This window comes from Eumetopias jubatus, unplaced genomic scaffold (assembly GCF_037043125.1).
Source record: "Eumetopias jubatus isolate StellerSeaLion01/CBP00866 unplaced genomic scaffold, mEumJub1_p1.0 scaffold_4, whole genome shotgun sequence".
Taxonomy (NCBI): domain Eukaryota; kingdom Metazoa; phylum Chordata; class Mammalia; order Carnivora; family Otariidae; genus Eumetopias; species Eumetopias jubatus.
The window spans coordinates 20,494,840-20,520,429 of NW_028274810.1; the positions used below are offsets into that span (position 1 = coordinate 20,494,840).

The window sequence follows — 25,590 nt, forward strand, 5'->3', positions numbered from 1 at the left end:
CTTGGCAGTTAAATAATTAACACAGCCTCAAGATAAGGGTGATATATCCTCTGGTGTACTTGCTTTTGGCAATTCAGGCAGATGAGAAAGTGACATTAGAGCTATTTTAAAGTTTCAGGTTGTGTTGAGTATTTAGAGAGAATTTTTTTTTTCTGTTTCTTATTGGGCTATGCTATGTTGATATATATGCTTTCTTTTCCTTCCACAAAATTTGACGTAAAGAGTAATGAAATGGAAAGCAGTATTATCTGAATGCAGTAACTAAAACTATTCATGTATTTTGACTCATATTATGTCACTTTATTTGAAATTCAGGTGTAAAACCATTCTTCCAGGCCATTTTTGCAAAAAAATTTACCATAATGAAATTTGACCCTATTCTCTTTCAGACCAAAAAATAAGTTCACATAGCCATAGCAAGCTTGGCAGAACTGAATATCCCCAAAAAACAAAAAAATGCAATACAGTGTACCTTTATCCAGATTTTTTGGTAAGATCCTTTAATGTGGATCTTCTGGAAATTAAAAAGCAAGCAAACTGGAAGGAATTTAGCCTTTAGTTGGCAGCAAAACAATTTTAGATTCTTTTTTCTCAAAGTGTGTTAAGTTTTAGAAGAGGGGTTTGGACGTTTGAAAATATCAAAGCTGCCTTTATGTTTGGGAAAATAGCTCAAATAGCATTCTTCTTACTTTCTAAGTGTACTATTTGGTGCCATCTTTTGAGCTTGACTACTCAGAAGAGGTTAGGATCTTATCTTTTATTTTAACTTCTTGTTTCTGCATGTGAGTTCAGTTAGGATTTTGCCATCTCACTGCTTGAGATATATTTTTTTGACATCACTTTTCTTTTTAAAGTATGATAGTGAATTCTGTTGAACTGATCTTTTCCATGACTTAATATTAATGTTTTTTTTAAAACAGGATAAAGTTTTAAGAAGCTGACAGAAAAGCAAATATGAGAGAAAAAAGAAATTGCTTGGGTAGTTGTGTTTGCTTTTTTCACAGTTTTCCAGTGCTTCATTCTTTTTATTCCCTCAGGATTTATTTAAACAGTTTTTTTGTGTGAATTCCAAGAGGATAGGTAAAATACCATCAGGTTTAGTGCTTTTATACCTTAGAGATTATATGATGATTCAGTATTAAAATTTACATTTATACATGTTATACATGTTCGAGATTGCTGAGATTTATTTTGCTCTTATTTTAAGAAAGATAAGTTTTGTTCTTTTTAGCAACAGATATGGCTCTGATTTTTGGAAGAATGAAGGTATGCTTTCTTAATATATCACCTTGAGGTGTTTTATTACTATATTTTAATGCTATCATGTAAGTTAAACTGAGTTATTTTAAAGCAAAATGGTTTTTATCGATTTTTATCTGGATAAAAAAAGTAAAATTTAAAAGTAAATTTGCCCTTTTCTACTTTAGTTGTTGATAATGTGTACTTAACATTCTGTTAAGAAGTCAAACTTGTTTTTACTAGGAGAGTTTGAGGAGACAAACAGTGTATTGTTATAATAAAAGCTGCATGGAAATCCAGTTGGGTGATGCTATAATAAGTACAGCATTTCTTACTGGTTTCTATATTGAATGTATTACAATGAAAAGTTTTTTTGAAGAATCGACTCACATTTTTTTTCAAATTGTAAATTACGTTGATACTTCAATCATATAGCCATTCTATACGCTTATGAAATAAACTGGTTAACCAAATTAGTGAACAGCCCTTATATTAGTTTTGACATATGGCCATTAATATGTAATTATATTTCAAATATGCATTTTAATAATTGATCTACAGATGTTCTTCCTGTACAACATAGGAAGCAATGTTATTTGCCAGTGAGTAAAGAACATAAAGTGCAGTATAGAGCATTGCCCATACATGTTGAACTTTATAGTGCTTATTTTCCATTAATAAATTTGTGACATTGCATATTCGTTATTCTAATTTGGATTAATAGCTATGTCAATTTATTTTATCAGTTAACTCAAGTGTGCTTTTTACAACTTGTAATTTTGGCTAGCTCATACCCTCTAAATAACATCTTCTAAGTCATTCTTAAGGTTCAGTATTTTCATGTGTTTGCCACAGTATCACATCATCATACAGTGAAATGCATAATGTAGATAGAATTAAACATGGTAGTAATATCATCAAACTTTAATTCCATTTGAACCTACACAATACCATTTATATAGAAGAGTAACTAATATTAAAATTATGATGTTTGGGGATTTTCTCAAGTTAGATTATTCTATTTTATGAAATTAAATGTGAAATCTACACATGGTAATTCTTAATGTATTATGTATTCTTAATGTATTATGCAAACTATAGTATCTTATACATGGTAAGCAATTGCCATTCTTTTTTATAAAGAATGAACAAGGAAAATGAAGCAAGGCAAGATAGTATTTTATAGAGAAATTTAAAAACCAACTGACTTCCCTAAATGTATTACCTTAATCTTTTTTTGCACTTAGTATTTATCATATATTCTAGTTCTCGTAGATGCACAGATATTTACTGGTGCCACTATTTTTCTAACAAATTGAATAAGAACAGATTATGACATTGCTAGAAGTCCCTTTCTCCTCACATACTGTAATTAATGCTAGGTTACATATCAAAACTGAAATCATTCCATCACTGCATGTCTTTTTGCGTATATTCATCTCACTGATTACAACTAGTTCTCTCTGTTTTCAAGGCAGCCCAAAACTCCATAGTAAGTAAAGAGGATCATCTCCAAAAATAGGTTATAAAGCTTCATGTACACTAGTGCCCAGTAGACTCAATACCACCACCAAGGGGATGTTGTTTAGATAAAGAAATAAGAACAGGGGGCCCTGGGTGGCTCAGTTGTTGAGGGTCTGACTCATGGTTTTGGCTCAGGTCATGATCTTAGGGTCATGAGATCAAGCTCCACCTTGCTTTCCATGGTCAGTGGGGAGTCTGCTTGAGATCTCTCCCTCTCTCTACACCTTTACCCTTCTCTAAAATAAATAAATAAATCTTTTAAAAAAGAGAGATAAGAACAGAAACAGTGATTCTTCACTGACTCCTGAAAGACTCTAAGAAAAAGATGTGCTTTCGTGTCTAAGGAGGTAAGAATATTATTTCCTCTAGTATTCTATAATCACAACTAGTCTGGTTGGTCTTCATTTGGAAAGAACTTAAAAAGAGGAGAAACTTATGGAGGTTAGATGTTTCCTCCTACAAGGAAAAAAAAATGACATGAAGTTGGTATATATTGATATATTTCTGAGTACCATGCTTCATTTAAGATGCATTAAACTGTGCATTTGAAAAATCAGCCCTTTGTGTCTTTGTTTATTGTCTTATGTTTTTAAAACTCATTATAGATGCACCTGATTTTGAAAAGTCTGCCTAATTTTAAAACTCTACAGCATAGATAGACTGTCAAATCTTTTCGTTTTTATGTTTTACTTGAAACTAGCAGCTAGTAGCTATATACATTTAATATTTCTTATTGCAACATGATTGACCATAACACAGAAAAATTATATATTATACAATATTCAATCTCCATTAATGTCTTTTTAATATGTATCTTAATTCAATATTTAATCATTTTATTTATTTAATGATGTTATTAATAATGTTATATTAACTTTCCTAGAAGTAGTTGGCATTATATCTTGATTGCAGAGACACGAAGAAACAAGTGTTCAGTATTCTATACATGCATTTTGCTATTTTACCAAATTTTGTACAAATTCACTTAGAATAAAGCTTTGTTGAAGTACTTTGTATGTATATTCATTGAAAATGAAACTATTACTGAGTAGATAAAATTATGAATCCATTTCAATTAATTTAATCAAAGAAGAGTTTTGACAATCATAAAGAAAATGAAAGACATGACTATGTTTATATTTCAATATGACCTTCAGCCGAACCATCTAGAAAGTTCACTCTAGTGAGGGTATTTCATCAAAGGCCAGATGTATAATGTTGCCAGGAGATCAGTTTTGGACATGTCTCATTATAGGTCTGTGAAATTTGTACTCATTTGCATTGCTGTAGTTAATAGAGCTCATTAGAGGGCACAGTGATCACAATTTTCTAAAAGACATATGGTCAACAGTTATTTTTCTGGCAGATCAAAAAGGCTTTTGTGGCCATTTTAAAATGCCAAGAAGTCCAGTTGGAGTATAATGGGAATTTTACCAAATATAATGTTGAGGGAATTCTAAATAGGTTGCCTTTAGCGCATATATATATATATATATATATATATATATATACATGATTCAGCTTGTTGAGTTTGCTGCTTAATATTTTATGTGTATATGACCTTAGTGTATTTACAGTTATTTTGATTAAACCAAGGATTAATATAGGTTTCACAATAACTATATTCTTGTTTACAAAGTAAAGTTTTGAGATAGTTGGCTTTGAAGATCAATACATTATTTTCCTTATCACTCAATATGTATGATTGTCTTGTTCATCCCTCTATTAAGAAACATACCTCTTTCCAACTAAGTTATTTTAATACAGAAGAATCTAGTATAAAACATTATTTTCCAATGTGAGTTCGGTTTAAATAGTTTACGAGGTCTAAGTGCTATGCTTTTTTGATAGAGGAAAAAAACAGTATCTTTAAAAGCAGAAATAATGTATTAACTAGAAACAGATCTAATTTTGAATCTTTTACTGTCTCACAAGTGTTCTGTGCTCATTTTGATCTTAAGTTTATAGCAAAAGAGATTTCTGAATAAATTTTAGATTTTACCTTTTCATTAGTTCCAGTGTTCTGTTTAGACTCACCTTATGTTCCTTGCATTTCCTTTCTGTCTCACTACATGAACATTCTTTCATACTTGGAAAGACTACTGTCCATATTTTCAATTTTAAGCATGTATTGCTTTAATGAAAAAAAGTACCCATTGACATTACAGTAAAATTCTTAGAGAATTTTAACAAATCCTTGTGTAACAATTTTTACAAATAAAAATTAACATGAGTAGTTAACAACTGTGGCCAAGTACATAATTGCTGTGTTGGAAATAAGCCATTAACTAAAAGTTTTGAATATTCATTAAGTTTGAATTAATATTCAAAATTTTTAGTTTCCTCACAATCCTAACCACGATTCTGCTCTTAGAAAACTTCCTTTTCACTCCTATGTTATTATACTCTGTATAGGACAGTATACTACTTCTTGTAATACAAAATAACATTCAAATAACAGCATTCCCTTGCCTCTTAACATTTGCCATAAGTAAAAGTTAAGACAATTACCACTTTGTTGTTAGTATTACCTGCAACTAACAAAATCGCCTGATATTTTTTCCTTTGCGATGTAGTATGCACCTGAGGATATAATGGAATATGACTATGAGTATGGGGAAGCAGAGTATAAGGAGGCTGAATTTGTAACAGAAACACCCACTGTAACTGAGGAGACAATAGCACAAACTGAGGTAAAAAAACAAAGTAGCGCCTTTGTGTATGGTGTCCTGCTGTTTGTCATTCCGTGGTTTCTTATGTCCCCTGTTCCTCAAACTCATCATAAGCCTTTCATTCACCTGATTTCTATGAACCAATGACTGTGGTTTTTATTTGACAGTAGCTGTCCTGAAGGAATGATGCTCATTTTGCTTTGCTTGTCCTTCCTTTTGTCCATGCTCTTCATTTCCCTTTTCACTTTATTTATGTTTCCCATTCCATCTTTCACCACGTTTTACAGAAAAAGAAATCCAATTTCAAAAAGAAGACGAGGACAGTGGCCACTAACTCAAAGGAAAAGTCCAAAAAGTTTACACCCCCTAAATCTGAAAAATTTGCATCCAAGAAGAAGAAAAGTTCCCAAGCAGCAGCAAAAGCCAAACTAGGGGTAAAGGTAGCAAAGAAAAAGCAATCAAGATCTGTCCTAGATAAGCTGGAAGATCTCTGATGATGAGTCATTGTCCTAACCCAACTAGATAAATGCTCATTTGGCTAATCCGATAACCCAATTAAATTAAATCATGATTTCCCTAAATTTGGGATTACCTTACATTTTTATAATTGCTTTTTTTTTACTCCATCACTAGGCAAATATCGTTGATGATTTTCAAGAATACAGCTATGGAACAGAGGAAAGTTACCAGACTGAAGCTCCTAGGCACGTATCTGGACCAAATGAGGTAAGCTCATTGACACTCTTAAATCACAGTCCAAAGTTTTTAAGTGTGTAATATTTCTTAATACACCTCACTGTGGAAGACTCTATAACTTGTGAAAAGTTCCGTCTTTTTATCCCTTTACTGAGGTAAGAGCAACAATAGCATTGGTTCACTGTTACTAGAAACAGGTCATTTAAAATTAGTCAATTCAAGTTTTGCATGACTCTTTGCTTCATGCAAACGCAAATTGATTGAACTGAATTGACTGCTATCATTTTCTTGATTGCTCCTGGGATTGAGCAAGCTTCTCAACATGTTGTGATGAAAGGTATTCGCAACATGAGTTTTCTGTGAGGAGGAGACTCCTCTAAAGTGAAAATTGTATCATGAGATGATACAATTAGAATTTATTTCATCTGACCAATAATCATGCATTTTCATGACAGCAAACTTCTTGAGAAAATGTAATCTTGGTGGATTTTAATAGCTATTTACATTTTCAAACTTGTTAGGAGTATGATATTTATGATTAAATTAATATATCTTACCCTTTTTCATTCTTTTCTATGAAAATGTTTAAGCACATACAGGTATAAATCAAACAATCTTCCTGAATGTCATGTTATGCATACATTCCTATCATGAAAAAATGAGTATACAATTCAGTTTAACTTCAGTTTAACTGATAATACTTATCATGCCCGGTATGACGAATACCTGAGTCATTTAGCTGTAGGAAAATTTGTATAACATGTTTCCCAGTGAGGCAAATAAACCTCATTGTCCAAGTCTCATACTATAAATATAAAGTTGACTAACAAGTTTTTATTTTTCCAATGGAACAAGCAAATACACATGCTGAATCCATGTGAATACTTGCAGTTTACTGGGAAAAGTACTTTGAAAGCAATATTTCCTTGTACATACCAATGTACAAAAATATTTCTTTCAATGATACTGAAAGGCTCTCTTTCTCGGCCTTCAGGCTTGCTTGAGTAGTGTTTAAATTGCTTCCCGTCACATTCCATCAAACTGTAATTGCAAATGCTTACCTTGCTTTACTAACAGTAAACTTCATGTTCTTCAACTCCTTGCAACTTAAATTAATAGCCAAATCCAGTTGAAGAAGTATTTACTGAAGAATATCTAACTGGAGAGGATTATGATTCCCAGAGGAAAAATTCCGAGGATACACTATATGAAAACAAAGGAATAGACGGCAGGGACCCTGACCTTCTGGTAGATGGAGATTTAGGCGAATATGATTTTTATGAATATAAAGAATATGAAGATAAACCAACAAGTCCCACTAATGAAGAATTTGGTCCAGGTGTGCCAGCAGAAACAGATATCACAGAAACAAGCGTAAGTCAGTATTACGCTCTGTGTCATTGTGTGTCTTATTTTTGGAGCATTTTCACATTTACCTTGATGTCTTTTTAGGTGTAAAATACAAGTTGTGTCCTATGTAAACTGTGAATATTTATCACTACTAGGACATCCTGATAGATTCTTCCTCATGGGAATCTTCAGCAGTTGTAGCTCTGCCTACAGTATGGGAGTCTTCATTTGAAAGTATAGTCTTGAATAGAATTGTATCCAAGATTAAGATTGTTATTATTCTGGGTAGTCAGTCTTTTTTTTTTTTTTAAGATTTTATTTATTTATTTGACACCGAGAGACACAGCAAGAGAGGGTACATAAGCAGGGGGAGTGGGAGAAGAAGCAGACTCCCCACTGAGCAGGGAGCCTGACGTGGGGCTCAATCCCAGGAACCTGGGACCATGACCTGAGCTGAAGGCAGACGCTTAACAACTGAGCCACCCAGGTGCCCCTGGGTAGTCAGTCTTATTTCTGATTTCTAGACTATTTTATTTTTTTAATTTTGAAAAAAAAAATGTTCTGGTGATGCTCAGTACGGTACCATATTTGTTATTTTTTTCACCTTTTGACCCCTTTCACCTATTTCTCCCACCCCTCACCCCCACCTTTATTTCATTAAACTTAATTTGATGACACTTTTTGCTTAATGCCTTGGAATAATAATTGAAGTCTACAGATGTCTTTATCTTTCTGTAATATGTCTTTAAGAAACAATTGTTTCATCTCATTCAAGAATTGTATTAATGCTCATTATGCTTTCCTTTTTATAATTTCAGTATCTAAACATGCAATAAGTTTCTATTTTAAAAAACACATTCTAATAGGTTGTTTTTAAATGCACATAGATGATTAAATTTTCTTTAAAAAAAAATACTTAAATGCCCTTATCTACTTAAAGACAGGCTGCTTGAATTTTTCACTCAACAGATAAATGGCCATGGTGGATATGGAGAAAAAGGGCAGAAAGGAGAACCAGCAGTAGTTGAACCTGTAAGTATTGGTGTGAATACATTGTAAAGGTTGGTACAATTAATTAATTTATATTGTGAGCCATCATCACCTTACATTATCATATGTGCTTGTATATTGCCATTAAAAATTCTAATGTCCAAATGTCTAAAATGTGCCACAAATAAGTGGGTTAGTGAGACCATTTCTGGCAAGTGAAATTTCAAGCAACCAAAAAATATAGAGACATGAATTTTGGAATTTGAAAGTGGATGAAGTTTGTTTAGTCTAATTCCCTCGTTTTACAACAAAGGAATCTGAGACCTAGAGAGGTTAAGTAACTTGCTGAGGTTCGAATGTTGGTGGTTGGGACATAACCAGATGTTAGCTTTTCTAACTCCTTTCAATTTCTCTGACTTGACAGTATTAGAAATATATTATTTGACCTAGATACTTTCTTGTTTCATATCCAGATAATATCATGTTATGATATGAAAATATTCCTTTTTAAAATTCACTTCCTTTTCTCCCATTGAAGAAATGGTCGAATTCACTCCAAAAGTGATTTTTAAAATTTGTATTAATGTTATTACTACTCAAGATATTGGTAGAAAGCAAATTCTTACTGGAAAGAAATTTTACTATTGTTCTCCCTAATCACCAACTTGGGAAAACCATTGCATTAGAACTAAAAGTAATATGCTTAACTGTTTGCCTCAAGATCATGAAAATCATTTCAGAAGTTGCAAGGACATAAAAACTGAAAAACTGGGTGGGGGGAGAGTTAAAGGTTAAAAAGATATGTCTATAAGAACATCGCTGGCTATCTACTGTATTATTCCAAAATCTGAGAAATTGTGCCACATATTCACCAAAGAATTTTAAAATATTTTTTTCAGAATGAATATGCCCTTATTTTGAAAATTTACAACCAGCTTTTTAAATGATAAACCAGTTTCTAGCAGTAGAATCATAAACTTTGTGGAATGAGTTTCTTATCCTGAAACAGTACTCTATCGTCTTGTCTTCTGAAGAGCTTATCTCATATTTATCCCCAGTTCTTTTGCTTGGACTTTTTTCTCCTTTCCCTGAATTAAAGGGCTTAGGTGCCACTTAACTTCCATTCTTTCTTTCACGCAGTAAATATTTATTAAATTCTGGCTTTGTGCCAGGCATTATTCCAGGTGCTAGAGAAAAATGCTTTGTCCTTCTCAGGAGCATGTAGCATGTTCTCTTTTTAATATTACTTTTCTGAATATTTATTTCTTTTCTAATTAGTTCACTGGTTCTCCGAGGACGGAGACTATGTTTTCTTATCATTTTAAACTCTCTCCCTTCCCCATGCAAAACTGTTCGTAATTGGTTTTATATGGTAGAAATAGAGAATTTACTTTTTGAAATGCCATGATGTGGTGCTTTGTTAGAGCTGCTTAGATGAGAGGTTAGGGGTTACACTTCATTAGTAGTGATTCTCAGTCTTGTCTTTTATTATAGGGGATGCTTATTGAAGGACCACCCGGACCAGCAGGACCTGCGGTATGTAACTGTGTCAAGATTATTTTTGTCTTGATTTTTTTAAATAATCAGATATAGAATTTCTATTACATTATTGAATTTATATATTTTATACTAATTTGAGTATTGAATGATAGAGGCAAACAGTTTTTTTCAGAGGGCCTGGTGGCCTTGAATGCTGTCTGATTTGGCTTTCCAAATGTTATTCTTTTGAGCAGTGGAATTAAATTTTGTTTAATTTTCTTTCTTTTTTTTTTTTGCTTAAATACCTCTGCATCCTCTAACCTCATTTTCAACTTTCTATCTGAAAGTTATGATAGTGAAAAAAGTCATCTTTGTTTTTATTAAAGAAGTATAGCTATATCTCAATAGATGGAGTTGAGAATTCTAAGTAGACAGTAGCTGCCTTATCTGTGCTTCTGAATGGAGTGACTATCAGTTTCCGTTGTCACTTCCTAGTGTGGCTGATGTCGCTTAGTGTGTCTTTATTCGCAGGTAGTTGTACTGATCAGACTTTGTAAGAAATTGCTGTCTTTTGTGGAATTAATTAAATTCTTGTCATCTGAAATAAATATGTTATGCTGATAACTTTAAATACTTTTTATCCATAAAAGAAAATGTAATGCCTCCAAGCTAAATGATTTCTGCATTTCAATTTTGCTATCACAGTTTTTGAGGTCTAATTGTCTGAGTATACCATTTCTTCATTAGGAACTGGGAACCAACTTCTGCTTCAGGGACTTTATTTTGGCGTGTTCTCCTTTCCTACTTTTCCTTGGAATGTCTGCCTCCACCCTGAGAGCAGCTTCATAGAGGAAGCACTGAGCTAGCTACAGAGTGGTTCCTATATGTTGTCTTTTCATAGGAAGATAAATAGGGCAATTGTTTGGGAGATAAGTGTATATTTATGAAATATAAAATTTGCTCTTCTTTGATTTTGGTAGGATGAATTTGCCTGAATGATAATAAGATCTGACTCAGATCATGGTTTATTTCTCTGTAGGGTCTTATGGGTCCCCCCGGTCTACAGGGCCCCACTGGACCCCCTGGTGACCCTGGAGAGAGGGTAAGTGAAGTGATTCTTTATAACAAAAGAATATAACATAGATTAAAATAATTACAATATTTTCTACAAGTTTCACATGTTATCCTTCTCACTGGAAGGCGGGGAGAAATCTGTGAACTCAATGTCTAACATTTTGGTAAACTTCTCTAACTATAATTTTAGAAGTGAGGATGAAGAATATGCACTTATCTATGTTATAATTAATAAGAAAACTTTTATTTTCAACAAATGTCCACGTTGAGGTGAACCTGCTACATTAGATTCAGTTCTTTAGTCTCAGCTGAGACACGTTTTCCATGGATTCTGATGAGTATTTAGTTGGATTCTGATAGACTGAGTTAATAAGCCTGAATTCTAATTTGAAGAGCATGTCCTGGATCACATGGTAAAATAGACCATTTGTGTTAAGTCAGTCCAAGCTCTTCTTGTAAAATCTCTTTCCCTGTTTTTCTTCCATCCCTGAGTAGCCAATAACTTTTTGCTTTAATAAAATCCTGTAAAACTAGTGCAATGAAAAACAACCCTTTCAGTGCACCTGGGTGGCTCCGTCGGTTAAGCTTCCAACTCTTGATCTCAGCTCAGGTCTTGATCTCAGGGTCATGAGTTCAAGCCCCACATCGGGCTCCATGCTAAGCATGGAGCCTACTTAAAAACAAAAACAAAATCTCTTTCTAGGTACTTACTAAAAGGAGATTAACCAAGGACGGGAGAACAAATGCAAATTAGTTAATGTAGACTAATGTTATTACATGTTATTCTATTTCTAATAAATTTGACTCTTTATTTATTAATTTTGATGATTTACTTTCCTAGGGTCCCCCAGGACGTCCTGGTTTACCAGGGGCTGATGGTCTACCTGGTCCTCCTGGTACCATGTTAATGTTACCGGTATGGGTTTTTTTTATTGTTATAAAGATGACTTAATATTTCATCATCTTATTGTTGAAAAATATTGCTGAACTGTATTACAGAGCAATTAACTAAAAACCATTGTATGAGGTAGAGATACTTGAAACCAAGTAGCCTTTAGAAATGACAAGAAATTTTATTAAAACAAAAATTTGGTAAATCTCTGCATTAGAACTAAGATTTCATTATTTGATTCGACTTTGACAACAAAGCTTAGAGGTTGTTCTTAATATTTCCAATCATGTGCTTCATCCTGAGTCGTATGATTAACATGCATTTCATGTGTTACTTAACATAATATTAATATGCTATTTATCACCATAGAGATAACAGTTGATACTTTTTAAAGAAGATATATCTATAGTGTCATTATTCATTGCTCAAAAATTGTTTTACCATAAGATTGCTTTTTTTTAAAGTTGCCCTTGTTCTCTGGGAAAAAAACTTTGATTAATTTGTTTAAATGTAATAAAATTTCAAGTAATAATAAGGTAGAGTAAGAAATTGACTCATGCTGCATTTTGAGTTAGAATTTAAAAAGGAGCTTTAGATTTTTAGAATTTTATGGAAAGATACTGGGAGGGTGAGTTTCCTGTTATAATTACTTAAGAAAAGGTAAACAAAATGAATATATCTCAAGGATGATTTCCTCTGTATTCATACAGATTCCAAAGGTTTTGCTCAACAAAATAGCAATTGATCTAAAACCACCACTGAACTGAGGACATTTGGAATTTTTACAAATGCGTAAATAGAAATAGGTAGCATTTGTACAGGTAAAAAATTATATGATGACTCATTCCAGATTTTTCAGAGATTATGGAATTTAAAATTGGAAGTCTCTCTCTTCTACATAAGGTAAACATGGTCCAGAGAACTTCCATTATGGTCAGGAGAATTTAAAAAATCTAAGTATCTTGATTCATATAAGTTACCGTGTACTTCTATAAAATCCCATCATTTTCAGTAAATAGTTTTTAATTAGTAATTAAAGCACCTATTTGACAAAGGCTAATTTTCAGCTTCATGTTCTCTTTTAGTTTCGTTATGGTGGCGATGGTTCCAAAGGACCAACCATCTCTGCTCAGGAAGCTCAGGCCCAGGCGATTCTTCAGCAGGCTCGGGTAAGAAAGAATGAACATGTATTCCCATAAGCTGATTCGAAGTCAGATTGTGTGTGTGTGCGCACGTGTGTGTGTGTGGGCATGCGTGCGTGTGTGTGTGCATCCGGAGGATGCTACTATTATAAACAAAATACTTCTGGATAGTACATTGAATTTAGACAGAAAAAATGGTGAGGTTATAATCTATTTTTCCAGTAGGAATATTTTCTTTAACTGAATATTAAAGTTAAATGACTGACCTTGGCAGTATTGCCATTTATAATTCTAGCAATAACACACAAACCGTAACACAAATTTTCTATTTTTTTTTCAAAGAGTACTGATGGATTTATACCTAGAGCTCTCTATTTCTCACATACAGTTTCTGTCTGTTAAGACAGAAGTTGTTGATTAGAAAAAGTAAGAGAATAAGGTTTGAAATAATTTTTTTCCTGCTAATCTAATAAATTATTCAGGATATCCCAAATAATCCAGCAAATTAAGTTTTTGTAAGCATTCTCATATAAGAAAGAAACATTTAAATATGTATTTAAGTTTTAATCATCATAGTCTATAACGTTTTTACAAAATCCAGTGTTTGTAATCCTCATCAGCTGAAAGTTTCCACTATATCTTATAAGACTTATAATTGTATTTATTTTTTAAATTCACTTTACTTAAAAAGTCTAAAGAATGGACTAGGAAAGAGTTGAAAGTCATATAATACTTTTATTCATAGTATAGGATTTTTTTTTTAAGGAAAAAGTAAAGGGCTTACATTTGGTATGGATATGGACCCACTTTCTAAGTGATACAAATCATTTCTGTGATAACTTTGGGTAAATTTATGAGTATATAAAATTTAATATTTATAAGTCTATCCTTATAAATTTATGAGGGTATAAAATATCTGAAAACATAAGTGACAATTATAATTTACTCTTCATTTATATATTTATTAAGTCTGTCAATCTGAAAAGATGCCATTATTTGGTTATGTCATGTATAAAGACAGAAAAATTTAAAAATTTGTTTACTATACCTTGGCATAACACTTACCTAAAAATGTTTATAATAATTTGCTAATGATTCCTACAATTTATCTTATAAATTATATTACTTTCAACAAGTCTAAGATAATTACTTGAGCTCTTAAATGTTTTATGAGGCCATTGAATTCCTCATTTTATAGTCCTTTTAACCTATTTGGAAATAGGTAGCAAGCATTATAATTCCAATTTTTCAGATATTTAATCTCAAGGATTAAGAAGTATATTGTCAAAAATCTCATGGTGAGTCAGTAGTGGAACTTTGGAGATCCTACTGTTTTCGTCTCGTGCACTTTTCTAATATGATTTTACATATTGTTTCTATTACAGTATTTTTTATATCTATTTTGATAATCTAAATATTCATCTTTTGGAATCACTAATATTCAAAAATAGCTCACCATACTAATTTAACATCTATCAAATATTTACCCTTTGTATTCCACTTGTTCCAGCTTTTCAAGTATGCTAATTTCACATTTCTAATATTCAGTATCAATAGTGCATGTAATCAATCTATCATGCCCATGATTATACAAAAAGAAGGTATTTTTCTTGTAATGTCAAATTTGAGATTTATTAAAAAGAAGTGTATTAGCATATTTTCTGATCATTTTGCGTGCTGACTTTAGTTGTCATAGTTTTTCCTAAAATATTGCTAGAAACTTTTTATTTAAAGCACCTCGAATTGTTCATCTCTAAAACAATTTTCAATCATAATTGTGCCAGAATGTTTAAGAGAAGTCTGTATGTTATTCTGAAGTACGCTTCAGAGTAGAAAAATTATAAAACATTAGGTATCTTATACTAAAATCCATTTTAATTTTTATCATTGGATAAATCATAATAATATATGGTACAAGAGTGTATACAAGATACAACAGCTTAAAGAACATCTGATATTTATTTAGGTCATTTGTCATTCTAGAAACTTGCAATTCTTCAGTAATCAGGCACTCTTTCTAGCATGTAGCTATTATACTTGTTGATCATCTGTTACTTACAGGTAGCTTGTGCAAATGAATATTGTGGTTTAATAGGCTTGTCCAGGAGACCATCCCTGAGTTTGATCTCCTTTATTTTCTAGATTGCTCTGAGAGGTCCACCTGGCCCAATGGGTCTAACTGGAAGACCGGGTCCTGTGGTAGGTTACTCAATAAGATAATGTATGTTTAAATCGCATATTAGTGGTTCCTTGTGCAAGTTTCCCAAGCATTGTTCATATATCTAGCTGATGAAAATAGGATACATATACCTACTTATACTTGATTTTGTTGCCATTTTAAAAGCCTATTTCAATTCAGTCCTCAGTAAGTTTTAGTAAGAAAAGTTTCAATGAAGAATTTTCAAATCAAATAAATACAATGAAAAATATAATCGAGTCACCTATCTATTAATTTTTCAAATTATAAATATAATTTATTTGTATAATACCCAAGTTATTAAAATTCAATTTGACATTAAATTATTGAGACTTAACTTTATGTTAAATAGAATTTTCATTAAGAAAGAAAAAATATTTGAGGCCAGTTAAATTATTCCATAATCTGGGAAGCAAGCAGGATACTTGGCTTAAACCTCAGTTTGCATTCAATATTCCACAAAGTGCTTCAGATATTAGAGAAATTAATTTGTCTTTTGGAGACTCTTGGAAGAGGACAGTGTTTTATTTTTCCATGCAACCTTGCTAATAAGCTAATATTTTCCAAGTGGTTTTTAAAAAATATCTTCAAATATCTTGAAACTTTTACCAAATGTTAAGCAGTGTAATAATTCATAAGAAAAACACAAAGATTCTCCTCAAGTCATATTTTTTCTTAAGAGAAAAAGAAAAAACCGTAGGAGTCCAACCTCGGTTCTGATTGATTTTAGAATTAATTGAATAAATAATTTCTATTTTAAGTATTTGTTTTTCTATTAAAAAAAAGACATTCTTCCTATTCTTTCATATGATTTTATATCTTTTTAATATGTTTTATGGGACTAATGGTGTTTATAAAAATTATTACTGTGAACATTAAAATCTTACATTTTATTTACTTAGTAGACACAGCAAAACAATTTTATTCAAGTGTGAATCAAGTTAATAGTCTTCTCATTATTTAATCTGTTTTACTGATCTTATTAATTAGGGTGATCAATAGTTTTCTGCATGTATTTTATTCAAAGATTTGTTATGTAGTTTACATAAATTTATGGTTCTCTTAATTCAGTCTTAAACTTTTGTAGAGGTTATATATTTTGAAGGTGTATACACTCAGGTATACACTCAATGATATAGGTACATGTAGAACATACGTTCTGACAAAATAATAAGAAACATGAAGAGTCTGTTACTTAACAAAGGAAGAAACAGAGTTAATATTTAATCATTTGTTAGTGATAATTCAAATTCACATGACTGAGGAAAACCAGCAGTATGCTAATGCTTTATAAATCTGGGGGCAGAAGAATGACCTGTATGTTTTATTAAAAATAACAGTTGCCGGGGCCCCGAACTTGAGATTCTAATGATAAAGATCAAGGTTGGATGTAGCAAGCTATATTTTTAATGAGTGTGCCAGGCTGATTCTTATGGTTAAACATGTTTGGGAAATACCACCATATGTCACTTAATTTAAAAATATCACTCCAGGATCTCTAAAACTGCATTTTCCAAAGGAATTTTCCTTCATATCATCCTGACAAGCATAAGCCTTAGTGGGTCTGTAGAGGGTCAGGGCAGTGAATAGCAGAAGCAATGAAAGCATGTTCCATTAGCAGTTCCTGTTTTCACCAATCAATGAGGGTCAGTCATTCACAGTGTGTTGGCGAGAAGAAAAGATTGGCAACCACGTACACTTTCTCAATGTCATACATTGGATAACAAGATTAATTGATTTCACTACTTAAGTCTTTGTTATGGGAAGGTTTAGCTTCCTTAAATATTAAAAGTAAATATTGAGATATTAAACATCATATTGCTTTTCACCAATTTCTCTTCTATTATCCTTTGCTCCAAAACTTCAAATTATGATAGACTTTTAAATACCTGTTGATTCTAGAGTCTAAAACTATCTTATATAAAAAAACAAAGTCTACATCAATATATTAAGATACAAACAGAAACATTCTTCCAATGAAAAATTCTTTATTCAATTGTTTTCTCTGATTGCTTTCCTAGACAAATAGAGGCTTATAATATAAAACATCCAGGAAACGTAGAAAATATTGTGGTTATTTTTTCTATTCTGTTACTGTCAGTTATTGCATGATAATTTTTAGAGTAAGTGTTTGGACAGAGCAATTATAATTTGTTGAGTAGGTAGTGCTTATATACAGAGAATATAATGCAGTAAATTAATTAAAAACAAAATGACTGTCCTATAAATGTGTTCAATTCAGTGATTAATAATCTGATTTAATATAGAACCCCAGGTTTTCTCTTGAAAAAAATTTAGTTGCAAGAATTCTTAATTAGACGCGTGAAGGCTATTATTGTTTAATTTTCAAGATTAGAATATTCATGTTACTTGACTTTCCATTTCTTAGGAGTCAGATTAACAGTTATTTTCCTTTAGAGCCACCAGGAGGCTCTAGAGAGCTTACATTTCCAGACTTAGCACAATTTTGATCTTTTTGTTTGATTCCATGCACCATTATTTGAATATATATTGATTTAAATAAATCAGAAACTTCTTAAACACCCAAAGTATACTTCTTCTGCATGAAGTAACTATCATCACCTTGTTCAATTTTAATGTCCTAAAGCTTTTTAGGGGAATGAACTAGTATTTATTTTTAAAAACTCACACTTTTATAAAGTGATTTTATATTTTTTCCAGTTAATGTGCCAGGTTTTTAACTGCACTTTTTGAATTATGTAAACATTTTAAGAGGTTTTTGTCATAAGGACTTATTCTTGTGGGAAATAAACAAACCACTTTGGGAAAAGATGCTTTGACATTATTTCAGGACAATTATGGTAGTTGTAGCATCTGTTCTTGACATTTTATTGCTATAGAATTCAGTGTCTGAGAAATTGCTGAGTGCAAAAACAATAACATTTTGCCAAGTCCTTGCTGTATAAATGGATTCAGTGTATATCTGATTCAGTAAAAATGTGTTGCGTCTAGTACTACATCACAGTATAATAATAAATAGTGCCTTATGTATCATTATAAGTACTGTGATGGTACACACATTAAAGAAGATTTCAATGTGATTTCATGAAATTGGCTTCTGTGTAGTTATGTGTAAAATAGAGACTTTTAAATATAGTTTACACACTGGAATACAATAAATCTGAGAAGAGATGTATTTCAAAGGGCTTGAAAATTTTATTGTATTAATTAATAAAATTATACGAATTTGATGAAATCTATTTTGAATAGTGTTTGACTATTTCACGTGAAAATGGTAGGATAAAAGTAGTTAGGGAGTTACTACTCAATTAAATGATTATAGTCTTACTTTTTCTCTACAGGGGGGGCCTGGTTCCTCTGGCGCCAAAGGTGAGAGTGGTGATCCAGGTCCTCAGGTAAAAAAAATAGAACAGTCTATCTCACTTATTTTATTTTATTTTTGACTTCATTTTATCTTGTAGGGTAATTGAAGTATCTGCCATCTGTTTTATGAGTAAACAAATTACTTATATTACTTTTAAGTTCACATTACCTCCTTTAATTGAAAAATCTCTAGTGGCCAGTTGACTGCCAATAACTTGATTAATTTAAACAATACTAAAAGAGGATAATAAGCTAGGATGGAAAAGGCTTGATAGTAATAGGCCTTCAGAATATTAAATTAGCTTGAGATTGTTCAGAGCAGAGCAGAACTACTGCAATTGTACTTTTTAGTGGCCCTGCCTCAAACCCACGATATTTTCTGTGGAGAGTAAATCTAGCATATACTTTCAGAGAGAATATTTAACATACTTAAAAGATGCTAACTTCAAACCTTTTGTAGAACTGCGGAAATTATGAGAATTGAGAACATCAGAGCTGAAATTTTTAAAAAGACCTTAGATTATATTTACATGGTAGCAAATTAAAAGTATCATTTTTCACTTAATGATAGTAAGTAGGTAAAAATAGTCAATACAAGCACATTATGAAGCCTACTTATTCTCAGAAACAGAAAAACAAAATGTGACATTTAAAAAATACATTTATTTATTTATTTATTTATTTATTTATTTATTTTAGAGAGAGAGGGAGAGTGCGATAGGGGAGAGGGGCAGTGGGAGAGGGAAAGAGAGAATCCCAAGCAGACTCCGCACCGAGTACAGAGCTCCACATGGGCCTCTATCCCAGGACGCTGAGATCATGACCAGAGCTGAAATCAGGAGTCGGAAGTTTAACCAACTGAGTCACCCGAGCGCCCCTATAAATACATTTATTTTTAAATGAAAATACTTTGTGATATACTCAATAAATAGAAATTCAGATGGGGCTGGAGGAGCTCTCAGTGACCATTCACTAATTTTTTTTTCCTTCTTTTGAAATTGGTTTTATTCCATAAGAGACTCTTAATCTCAGGAAACAAGCTGAGGGTTGCTGGAGTGGAGGGGGTGGGAGGGATGGGGTGGCTGGGTGATGGACACTGGGGAGGGTATGTGCTATGGTGAGCGCTGTGAATTGTGTAAGACGGATGAATCACAGACCTGTACTCCTGATAAAAAGAATACATTATATGTCAATAAAAAAATAAAATTAAAGTAAAATTGGTTTTATTGCCGGCACCTGGATGGCTCAGTCAGTTAAGCAGCTGTCTCTTGGTTTCACCTCAGGTCATGATCTCAGGGTCCTGAGATCCAACCCCGCCTCTGGCTCCACGCTCAATGGGGAGTCTGCTTGAGATTCTCTCTCACACTCTCCCTCTGCCTCTCCCCATCTCTCTAAATAAAAAAAATAAACTTTAAATAATAATAAGATAAAATTGGTTTTATTTTTAAAATATTACAAGGTGAAATTGAATTTTAACACCAATATATATTCTTTGTCATCACCACCATAATCATCAGGATAGAGAATGGTTCTATAACCTTAAGCAATTTTTTGGAGTCAACATTTTACAGTCACATCTTCCCTCCCACCCCTAATACCTGACAATCATTGATCTGTTCTTTATTACTACAGTTTTCTTTTCAAGAATATTGTGCAAATGAAATCATGCATTATGTAACCTTTGAGACTAGTTCCTTTCATTCACCAAAATGCCTTTGGATTCATCATAGCTGATGTGTGCATCGATAGTTCATTCCTTTTTGTTGCTGAGTAGTATTCTTTTGTATGGATGCACTATAGTTTATTTTGGAATTAGAAAAAAATCAAAGAAAATTGAGAAAGATAATTGGGTGATTCAGAATATGGCAGCCTTATTTTTCATGGTTGGTTAATATTACCATGGAAGGATGGAAAGCATTGCAACTTAACTGAGAACTGCATAAAAATACTGAAATGTCATTATATGAAAAATCTAGGGAGTTTAAACTTTTGCAAAATTTATATTTTTTTATCAAATTCACCCTTTACAAAATAGTTGTATCCGAAAACATTGTTTGCAGTAGTTGTCATGGATTTTGTGGTTTTCCTTGACTCAAGTCCAAAGAAATACAATATCAGATGAAGAAGGATCATTTTCATTAAAAACTAAGATTTGTGCTATTCGGGTTGCCCTTGCCTTCTAGCTGGGTTACAAGATAAAGTCATCTCACAACAATAATTTTCTTAAAAAGCTATATTCTTTTAAACTCTAATTATTAGACAACTTGAATTTCATATTTCTATAATCAAGATTGTACAGTGATGATAAAAATTATTTGCAATTTTAAATGTGGGTTATATTGGCTCCCACACTCATTATATGCACACTATTTAACCTCAAAAAGGATATAGTTAATTAAATATAAAGGCCTATTTGTTTATGCTAAAACTACATTTCATCTATTATTAGCTGTGTAATTTTATTTTATAAAACATATGTATTAAGCCCCACCTAAGACATTGTTTGTTGACATAACATATTGTACTGCTTAAGGAAAGAAAAATTTTGAGACTCTTTAACCTTTAATCTGACATGGCATGGTGCCAGGCAATAATTTGCATTTGGGATCACCAAATCATCCTCCAGCATTTTGTAGATGATGGAAAGAAACATGAACCAGGCACTATGCTAAGTTGTAGGAGTATAATGGAGAAAAGACTGACTTAGTCTACAACCACAGGAGTTAACAATTTAATGGGAGATTCAACTATGAAAAAAGGCAATTATATTCCAGGTGATAAGTTGAATAAAAGAATGAATATGTGGAAGAGGATCTCCAAAAAATAAAGAGAAAGGTGAAGGAAAAAGCGTTTGGAAAGAAAAGAGGAATGAGATTGATGGTTAAGAGTGTTTTCAGTCAAGAGAAACGTAAAACCCTAAGGTTTTGAGAATTAAGTGAGTGAGGATTTTTTTAAAGGTTAAAATATCACTTTGTATTTCTTTTGTTTAATTGTAATCAGATGTCTCTATAAATGTAATAAAATGACTTTTTTTTGCAAGAAGCCTTTCAGAAAAATTGATTCTCTTATCTTCTGCTTTATTTGAACTTTTACATGAGAATTAATTTTCTTATGTTAAAACGACTGAGGTAAAGCTAAGAGGATATAAATTTCTAAAACCATCTTACCCAGTTGATTCAGTTTATTGATTGAGAATTCCATAAAATGAATAAATTGCAATGTTTTGATATAGGGCCCTCGTGGTGTTCAAGGTCCACCTGGTCCAACGGGAAAACCTGGAAAAAGGGTAGGACTGGTTTTCATTGTGTATTTTGAGGGCATCTGAAATTATCAGTTATCTTGTTTCCTTTTACTCTGTGCCAGGAGGAATCCTTTTTGCTTAGTCATGTTCTTGACATTTTCAGGGTCGTCCAGGTGCTGATGGAGGAAGAGGAATGCCAGGAGAACCTGGGGCGAAGGTCAGGAGGTCATACATTTGTATATTCAGATCTCGTATGTCAGTTCACCCCTGAAAATTTTATATTTTAAAATAGAGTTTCTTGATATGAACGAATATTTCACATTTACATTACGGTATAGAATTAGGGTGGGAATGTAATGATGATGATAACAATGATGATGATGATGATGATGATTTTACAGGGGGATCGGGGATTTGACGGACTTCCGGGTCTGCCAGGTGACAAAGGTCACAGGGTAAGATATACCATTCTGTCTCTTTGCATACAGGGATAATACAGGATTATTATGTATTTTTTTAGAATCTATAGACTTTAAGAAATCAAAAAAAGAAAATTAATTTAAATATTTGTGCATCCAGTAATTTAGTAAATTATTACATCTACTACATACTTGAAGAAAGATAAATAGAATTATACATGCAATAACAATATAAGTTCTTTAATTATTTTTAAACATTAATCATGCAAATATAAATTTGGGCAGAATCTTTATGTATGTGGAAAATACTGTATTCATAGAAAGACAAGTGTGGAGATTTAATTTTGCCTCTAATTTTTTCATAATCACCTTAATTTCCCTCTTACATTTTGTTTGTGGAAATAAGAGAGTCCACTTTAGGCAGTCTATCATTAATATAACAATATACTGGGCACTGTATTTTATTATTCTAAGTTAGATGGTGCCCATAGATAAGAGACACCACAGGCTAGTTCTTGTGATAATATGAGCTTGCAATCCGGTGCAAGAGCTTATAATTTGCAAAAGCTAAACAAACCACCATGCTGAACAAGAATTCATTGGATATTTTTAGGGGAAATTAAGCAAAGAGTCAGTCTCTCAGACAATGAAAAGCTTTGGACCCTCACATTTTTCTTCTCCAGAAGTTAGGAATGAAGATAAGACAAACTTTATGTAAATCGGAGCATATTAAAAGAAAAGAAAAACAGAAAAGAGAACACTATGGATGTCTAGGAAGATATTTAGTGTATACCTACCCCATGTCAAGAGAAATACACAATTTTGTTTTTTAAAAAATCCAAAATCTCTTTAGCTGTCTCTAGTTGTGCTGATTTATTATGAATCTTAGAAGCAGAAAAAATTTAAATTACATTAAAATCACTAAAGTATATCTCTGTTTAAAACAATCTTCAGCAAAATAATTTTCTACATGATTTAGTTTGTAATAATTGTCTGAAAATTATTTTAGGTTTTTTTTCAAACCTTTTTGTTTTTAAAATTGAAGGAACATTTTTTTCTAGCATAGTAATATATAAAGTCAGTATGAAATTATAATTTATCTCTGCAGTGTTCTTAGGAGGACAAAGAAAGTATACGTTTCCCTGACAAATTATCTGTATATTTAGCAGGATCATTGTAGGATAGATTTGTAAACATCTGCTTTATTTCATTTTCTAATCATATTTATATTTATTTAATAGGGTGAACGGGGTCCCCAAGGTCTTCCTGGTCCTCCTGGAGAAGATGGGATGAGGGTATATTAAACTTAATTTCTTTTAACAAATATCTGAAATTAAAACATAAGAGAAAAAATCGTGTTGAATCGATGTGTTTTCTAACTGTGTTATCCTCACATTCATTTTGCCGATGACAGGGAGAAGATGGAGAAATAGGACCGAGGGGTCTTCCAGGTGAAGCTGTAAGCAACTTCCTTTGTTTTTAAAATAATACTCTGTCTTGGAAGAACAGTGACTGGTATCATACATATAAAGTCAGGAATAAACTCAGGTGATTTAGCAGTCTTACTTAAGCTAACTAACCAGGTAATCATTACGGGAAAACATTTTAAAAGGAGGGCACATAGAGCTTTGTTATAGAGAAAGTCTGAGACAATGGAGAGGAAAGAAATGTGGAATAGAACATCTTTTCAGCCAAAAATCTTACCTAGTTTTTGTTGCTGTTTCTTTATCTTTTTTTTTAATATGATCAATAGCTCCAGAATCTATCTATATATTTAGAATAAATGGATCTTACGACCAGAAGAAACAAGAAAATAGTATATATCAGATATGAGGATAAAACGTGCTAGATTATATTACTTTTTTCCACCAAATTATACAAATGAGGAAACTGAATTGGGAAGGTTTACCCAGAGTTAGTTAATCAAAACACCAGACTAGAGCCAAGCCTCTTGATTTCAGTTCTAGCTTGTCACATTATAGCGCTTTTGAGTTGACAGGCTCAAGGGAACAGGAGAGGCAGCAAATGACTGCACTCATTTTTCTAAAGAAGGAAAAGGAGGTGGAGCACATGGAGGAGGAGAAAAAGAAGAGAAGAAATTGATAAATTTTCAAGAATAATAATTTTTAAAAATCTCTTAGGAAAATGATTTCTATTATCCGCATATATAGTTTATTTAAACACCTGTTTCTTTCTTTCCCTTTATGAATATTCTCTCAAGAAGGAATATAAAACAAGAAAATCAGGATTTTTTGATTCGTATAGTCTATCTGATTGAATAATAAGATTTAATAAGATTCAGGGTTGCCATTCAAGTCAGAAAATGACACAGAAGTGACAAAAATATTAAGCTACTTCTTATTTTTAAAATTTCCCAAGTGACTCATATGTAGATTTATAGAATCAAAGAGACAGAGTGTATGTGCTAAAACTCCCTGTTATCCATTCTGATTTCTGGATCAGTATAAACATGAGATATTTGTGTTACATAAAAATGGTATTTTAAACACCACAGGCAGCGTGTTAATAGACGATGTATAGATATTTTTACTCTGAACATTATATTCAAATTTCTTTGGAGGAAGAGGTGTATTTTGAGGGCATTTCTAATGAGGACATGCTTTTTTTTTTTTTTTCCTTCTAGGGCCCACGAGGTCTGCTGGGACCAAGGGGGACTCCAGGACCTACTGGGCAGCCTGTATGTATTGCTGGAAATATTCCGAATTTTCTAGGGAAAGCTTGTTGTCAGATATTTTAAAGCGTAAGACCATGACAGCTTTCAGTAGACAGCTAGGTATTTACTGCTTTGTTATATTCTAAGACCTAATGGTCCTGTCTATCAGTTAAACTGATTATTCTCCCCCTACCCCCTTTCTTTCTTTTCTCTTCTTTTTAGTTTATCTACTTTATTGTTTCATGTCAAATTTCCAACACACAGTGGAAAATGCTGCTAGGTTGTCTCCAATGTGGACATAGATAAGAGAGTATAGACCTTGCCTTTTTCCTCATCTCTAAATCCTAAAATGATTTTTAGTTACCCCAGGCTAGTGGGTGTCATGCTACTAGGTTAATTTTTTTTTAATTTTCTGTTGTAACATTTAAGCTTACAAATATCCATATATATATTATATATGTAATTACTTATACAGCATATTTGCACATATGTAAATATGTATATAAATATTTTTTGTCTTTATTGAAGGGTATTGCGGGTGTAGATGGCCCCCCAGGACCAAAAGGAAACATGGTATGTAGAAACCATCTGTAAAATAACTCATTTCTGCAATCTAGGTACTAACAAACCGCTTCTGTTGCCAAATCTAAAAAAAA

The 25,590-nt window shown here is 32.2% G+C and overlaps 1 protein-coding gene across 4 annotated transcripts in view; it reads left to right on the forward strand.

Moving 5' to 3' along the window:
* COL11A1 (collagen type XI alpha 1 chain) overlaps positions 1-25,590 on the forward strand; it is a 193,174-nt gene that overhangs the window by 61,837 nt on the left and 105,747 nt on the right. The window contains exons 6-23 of one of the 4 annotated variants that reach the window (XM_088022931.1): positions 5,340-5,456; positions 5,723-5,875; positions 6,069-6,161; positions 7,251-7,505; positions 8,451-8,513; positions 9,966-10,007; positions 10,990-11,052; positions 11,866-11,940; positions 13,002-13,085; positions 15,201-15,257; positions 18,579-18,632; positions 21,833-21,886; positions 22,005-22,058; positions 22,243-22,296; positions 23,502-23,555; positions 23,675-23,719; positions 24,905-24,958; positions 25,463-25,507. In XM_088022931.1, coding sequence (XP_087879057.1) covers positions 5,340-5,456; positions 5,723-5,875; positions 6,069-6,161; positions 7,251-7,505; positions 8,451-8,513; positions 9,966-10,007; positions 10,990-11,052; positions 11,866-11,940; positions 13,002-13,085; positions 15,201-15,257; positions 18,579-18,632; positions 21,833-21,886; positions 22,005-22,058; positions 22,243-22,296; positions 23,502-23,555; positions 23,675-23,719; positions 24,905-24,958; positions 25,463-25,507 — 1,416 coding nt within the window. The remainder of the gene's footprint in view (positions 1-5,339; positions 5,457-5,722; positions 5,876-6,068; positions 6,162-7,250; positions 7,506-8,450; positions 8,514-9,965; positions 10,008-10,989; positions 11,053-11,865; positions 11,941-13,001; positions 13,086-15,200; positions 15,258-18,578; positions 18,633-21,832; positions 21,887-22,004; positions 22,059-22,242; positions 22,297-23,501; positions 23,556-23,674; positions 23,720-24,904; positions 24,959-25,462; positions 25,508-25,590) is intronic. The other 3 variants (XM_088022932.1, XM_028101999.2, XM_088022933.1) reach the window with 3 other exon arrangements.